The sequence below is a fragment of the Limulus polyphemus genome, unplaced genomic scaffold (genome assembly GCF_000517525.1).
Source record: "Limulus polyphemus unplaced genomic scaffold, Limulus_polyphemus-2.1.2 Scaffold3796, whole genome shotgun sequence".
Classification (NCBI taxonomy): Eukaryota; Metazoa; Arthropoda; class Merostomata; order Xiphosura; family Limulidae; genus Limulus; species Limulus polyphemus.
Window position 1 is genome coordinate 27,070 of NW_013669406.1, and position 6,468 is coordinate 33,537.

Sequence of the window (6,468 nt, forward strand, 5' to 3'; positions counted from 1 at the left end):
AAGCCTTTAAAAAAATTGCACATGGAGAATATGAAACAAAATATTTTATTTTAGGTTTTATATATACATTTGAATAACTAAAAAAAATCATAAATTACTACATTAATACCAGAGAATTCCACTATAATTTATCAAGCTTAATAACTAAGATGTACTTTAGTTTAAAAAAATATGAAATTTTGATCAGACTAAAGACACGTTTTACCTGGTTGAAATATTGGTTCAAAAGAAAGAAATGGCATCAAGTCCATTAAAATGGCTGAGAAAGCCACTAGGGGGACACTCTTAGCTTTGGTTATTCATGTCATATATAAAAGTGTATATAAGGGAGCATTTCCAAAAATAGAAAGAGGTGGGTGGGGTGATACTGTGTTTGATTTATTACATGAGCAATATCTTAGCAAATTGAAAAGATAAGATGCTCTTATGTTATATTCTAGCTTGTCAATATTGGTAATTTGAGTTCCTGATTCATTCGAAACTATAGACTTAGTATTCTGACTTCACAAATATCTAATTTGAGCCAGTGTTGCATTCAACATACCACGTGACAAACAAAAATTGGTGTTTATCCGTGTTTTTTTTTAACATTTGCTTTTAAATTAAGAAATTGAGTAATATATAGTACTAAAATTTGAAGTATAATCTACAGTTTGATACCAAACTTATTGACATAAATTTATGAAATAGTAGTTCAATAGAATTTTGAATGCAAGTCAACAAACGAGATGACATGGCCTTTCACCCGTGACCCATCTCGAAAAGGGTTAATAAAACTTTTTTCTTGTTAATAGCAAAATTCTATAGTCCAGTATGTTTTTAATTTGTTACCATGTTCCTGTTTAACAAACAATACTCCTAACACTAAAACTTTTACAACATTATGATAATATTTCTCCCATAGTCATATCACTGAATATGATCCAAGATTTTGTGGAAATTAAATACAAGTTTACGAATACTTATGTACTTTGTTTACTTATCAAATCATTGATTAATTAATAAATTTCATTTTCAAAAGTCTAAAAAAATAAAACCTGGAAATGGTTATGAAATAAGATATTCTAAATGTCTGTTATTTGCTTGTTTTAAATATACGAGTTGCTTGAAATGTATTATTCTAAAAAAAAGTGGACTAAAGATGTTGAAAGTGCAATTACGTTAAACATTAAAACAAACAGACGACACCCACCTGATAATGAGTGTGGTTTAATTTCAAACACAATGACATTTCCTGTGTATCATCAAATCATGCCAACAATGTGTGTTGAACTGCACACAGTACATACATAATATTTAGCCTCTTCTACACATGAAAAGGGTTAAAGCTGCAAGTACGTTTGCTCCATTATACTTATTTCAGATTTTAAAAAATGTTCACAGCTTACAGTTCAAACAGAAGTATGACTATCTACCTGACATTTTCATCATCCTCAAGTTCACACAGGCAGATGGTACATTTCTCAATATTTTCATTTCCCTGTGAACTTCGTTGTATCTGAAACAATCAAAAATAGAGTTAATGATTGGTTGTGTCTTTAGTAAATGACTGTTACAAACGAATAATACTACCAAATAAGACAGTATTCTACTCTAGTTATATTCATAAGTATTTATGATATTAATGGAGAAGAGACAATAACATCTGCATATCTTTCTTAGTGCTCTAAATAATAGTTCTTTTTATTTATGTACATAAATAAAAACAAAAACATGAAACATAATTTAAGTTTTAAAAAATACATATCATTCCCCTACTTCTTTACAAATAATTTTTTTTTCACATACTGGAACATATTAAGCTAAAATCATTTAGTTACAATTAAAATAATTTATATGCTTACCAAAAAGAGAAATCAGCCACAGATATACATATTGTATTGGCCTGATTACAGGGAGAGGTTTTTGGATTAACAATTAGGCTGTAAAGTTCATAGTCACCTTATAATTGTGGCTGACTACAGACTCCTTCCCTCTACTTTAGCCTGTCACATTCCTAAGTGTCCCAATAGAATCTGTCTGTGCATGTGTTTGCTCAAGGTCATCACTAATTCTTGCAAGTAATCCATCTGCAGGCTGTTCAGTTATAGTACTGATTTTGCTGGTGCATTATTGCTTTGACTGTGCTCATTTTAAATTTTATAATAATTGCTGTCTGTGAGTCTCATTTTAGTGATTGACCCTTGTGCAAAAATGAGTGACCACATTGAAAGACAGGGAACAAGAAAGTGTCATATTAACAAAGGATTACAACAGAGTTATAACGAAAATCTTGATATTATGGTGGTGTGTGAGGTAGAAAAAAAACAAACAATTGTACCAGTGCTAGGAAATTTGGTGTAACTGAAAATAATGTGAGGCATTGGTGGAAACAAACGACAGAAATCCTTAATGCACATTCTACAAGAAATGCATTTCGCAGACCTAAACAAAAAAGACATTATGACAATTTTTTTCCCTTCCTATGGTTTTTGAAAATTGGGGTCATTTCATATTTGAGATCACCTTATAATCGAGCCAATACGGTATATAAATATTCCAAGTAAAAATTGCACAAACACAAACTAATTTAAGATTATTAAGATTTCTGAAAAAAGAACCCATTCTTTACCTTAAATATTTTCTGACTATTAACAAAGTTCAATAAACTTACTTTTTTGTACTTGTATGGGAACGTATTTTGCTCAATTGTTGCTTGGGATGCTCCTCTATTAACTCCCAACCTCCGCTGTTCCACACTTCTCACATAATCCTGAAGTGACATAAAAATACATTTTAAATAAAATACAATCATAATATCGTCTATGAATGAAAACAACTCCCAAAAACATTAAGAGCAAATAGCATAAATGTGTGACCAATAAAAGTTTATTCACATAGCCAAAGCATCCAGAAATATATCTGTATATATATATTATTAATATGAAGAGCAAGATTATTATATCAGTGTCTACTCTAGCTTTATCAGTACTTTTAAACACTTAGGTTAAGCTTTACAAAGCCATAAACAATATCATTTCACTTATGCTTTCAACATAGGAGCATAAGTTATTGCACAGTTAGCTAACATTAAAAGGTTTTAGTAATTAAACAGTATATAAAACAAATTATTTAGACTAATCAAGTGGAGGGTACAGTAGAAAGAAATTTCAACTCAGTAGTTATATCCTTCCTTGTAATGTGAAGAAAAGAAATTGTCGGCTGAAAGTAAGACGAGAACACCCTGTGAACTAAAGTCTGTACTTCCCCAACAGACCCCGAGACTCATGAGGACCATTGTTGATTTTTCGGGATATAATCATCAGCCATATTATATCTCAAATTCATTGGAACAAATTAGAATTTGGAAAACAGAAATGAGTACAAAAAATGGAAATCACACACAAGAAGTCAAAATTTGAAGTAGAAACTGATATGAATTTGTGATCAAACACAATCAAAATTTTGTAGTCATATGGAGAGTGAGTTAAAACACACATCTACACACTAGAATACCAGTCAAGAAAGTGAGGATTATTCTAGGATAGTAGTGGAAACTAGCTGCACCAGTATAGAAGGCACAGTAAGACTGGTGGAGTCACATGATTAGCAAGTTTTGAAATGGCACAAAACTGATGGGATATAAAAGACTGGTGAGTCTGTTTCAGAATTGAAACATAGCCATTTTGAATTGAAAGTGGATTATAGTGTTTGTTTGTTGTTGTTGTTAAGCACAAAGCTACACAATAGGCTCTCTGTGCTTTGCACACCATGGGTATCAAAACCTGGCTTTTAGCATTACAAGCTTTCAGGGTTACCACTGAGGCACTGGGGGCAGAATTACAGTAGCTAAGGATTTCACATCTTCAACTATATGTTACTAAGTCTCAAAAATTACTCTAGTTTAATTCTGATACACAGTGTTTACAAGGGCATTTCAAACAGACTGTAGTCTAACCATGTAATTTGGTGAAGTATTTTATCTATATGCATAGAAATGAATAAAAAAACCCTATAACCAGAGCGCTTTCGAAAGGTGGACCTTTCTTCTTCATTGGCAAACTGGGAACCTATATACATTGTTACATATTGAGAATTTGAAATAATCCAAGGCCGCGTTAAATAATTTAACTTTTAATAGTTGAGACGTACCTTGGACTTAGCGTTTAGAAATATGTGGATATTTAATTCACTTTATGCTATTTGCCAACAGGATTGATTCACACCATTTTTGGTTTTGACACAAATAAGCTTTAATATATATATATATATATACACAATGCTATAATTTACAATAGCAACTCTTATTATTAATTATTACAAACAAAGTTTTATAAACAGAAATTTCCTAAACTTACAAATAGCCTAAAACCATCTTCCTAGTTCAGAGTCTCCTTGATATCCAGCAAGTTGTACATACATATAAAATTTAGCAGAAAGCTAGCTAGCTTTGTCAGGCACTGAATTGTTGGACTGTTAAAGCAAGATAAGTAATATTCTTGGAGAGATATTAACATTTGATGGAAATTCACTGACGTTTGAAATTTATAACTGTTTCTGGTCAAATGTCGTATGTCTTCCTGTTGATAAGGGTTAACAAAATCACAGTTTATAGTTTACATGGTTATAACAGTTTCATAGTAGTCTCTTCTCTGTTCTCTGCTGTTTTATGGCACGATGCCTTTTTATACGTGCTATATTTAACCAGATACGAAAATGGATATTGTTGATTCCTGTGTTCACGAATGTTCTACAATCTTGGAAAATTGGCGGGAATTTTGCCATACATAACTAAGACGGAAAGCTAGACACGCCCTCAAATATAAACTTATTCAAAACATATGTTGACATTAAAATAAATATATAACAAATTTGTTATACACAACACATATCTGATAATACAAGTCACACCTATTTCTAAATACAAATTCAATCCAAACAATGTTCATATTAAAAATAAATACATAATAAAAAATTTATTACAACATAAATGGTCATGACAAATGTGTTCTTCTGATTTCTGGAAATAGCACAAGGCATGCTATGTTGCAGATGGTTAATCACACACTGAGCTGGTATAAGTACAAAATGTAAAGGACAACCGTTATTCTTTTGCTAGCAATGCAAGCTTTTGATTAATCAATCATGTTAATTGAACTGAAACATCAAAATGGCTGTAATACTACAGCAGCATTATAGCACCAATTAAACTTGTGTGATAGGCACAGCTTTTGCTGTCAGCATACTGATCAGAAAGAAATACAGGAAGTGAGTGCAGCTACTTGATAAAGTTATCATGAGTTATTGCAAGTTTGTGTCATACCTCTTTGGGATGTCACATTTATGCCATTTAGTGGCAGTGTTTAAAATGGGCTGGAACCCACCAGAACTCAATTCTGGGAGAACTGTGTGAGCTGGTAATAGCTTTCGTGGCACCATTAATAAGCAAATATCACTTTCACATAGTAGTGTAAAGTTTTTTTTTGCAAAACATAGACATCTACTCATTTAGTCAATGATCTATATTAATTCTATTTATTGTATGTAGTTCTGTAGAAAAGACTAAAAACAATGACAGACATAGACCAATGTTCTCTAGATCTATAGGCCTAGTATAAAAAAAACTATAGCATCTAGCTATCAATTCATACCTGTGTAGATCATTAATTCTCTCAACACGGGCTCGGTCAATCTGTCCAACCAAGTAACCTCTTTGTACTAATTTAAAGTCTTTATAGATTTAATTCCACTAACTTTTAATATAGTATGTATATCTTCACAAGATTTGACAGTCTTTCAGTTGACATTACGTCTTTCACATATAAAAAATAATATTTTTAGTGAAATATTATTAATAAACCAAAATAAAGACTTGTACATGAATATATTGAGTATTTGTTTGGAATAGTCCCTGTGCAAATTGATTTTCATGTTAAAATTAAAAATACTTTTCTTCATCTCAAATTTCCTTTGTGTAATCCCTAAAACCTCCTAAACACATTTCAAATGTTTGTTTTCAGTAAAACTTTATATTTCATCTGTTATTTTCACTACCCTATCTTTATATGGGTTGGTCAATTTGACCAGACTCGTAACCACCACAAAAAAATCTAAATAAATCTAAATTATGCTTTTTTCTTTCAAGAATGACTTTAAATTGTAAAATGAAACTACATTTGTTTATCCTAAGTAGCTTTAAGCTCGTAACAGTATACATCTATTTATAATTTTATTGTTTTATTGCACTTTGAACCATGACTAACTACTATCCATGCTATGATAAGTTGTAAATCACTCAGGGAACTTACAGCACATTGAATTACATTGCCCATGAGATGCTCGCATGCATGCATCTTGAAATATTTTCATTATATTATTATTATTTATTTTACCTAATCTAGCCTAAAGAGATCCCTATTTTACATTTTAGTTACTTTTATAATAATAAATAAAGAATAAACATGAAGAACAAGAAAAATAGTACTTACT

General features: G+C 31.0%; 1 protein-coding gene across 1 annotated transcript in view; it reads right to left on the reverse strand.

The window, feature by feature from the left end:
* Positions 1 to 6,468, reverse strand: part of LOC106470058 (E3 ubiquitin-protein ligase arkadia-B-like) — a 43,291-nt gene that overhangs the window by 2,154 nt on the left and 34,669 nt on the right. The window contains exons 8-9 of the mRNA XM_022398599.1: positions 2,654 to 2,752; positions 1,416 to 1,498 (exon numbers count right to left, since the gene is read on the reverse strand). Of these exons, the coding sequence (XP_022254307.1) occupies positions 1,416 to 1,498; positions 2,654 to 2,752 (182 nt within the window). The remainder of the gene's footprint in view (positions 1 to 1,415; positions 1,499 to 2,653; positions 2,753 to 6,468) is intronic.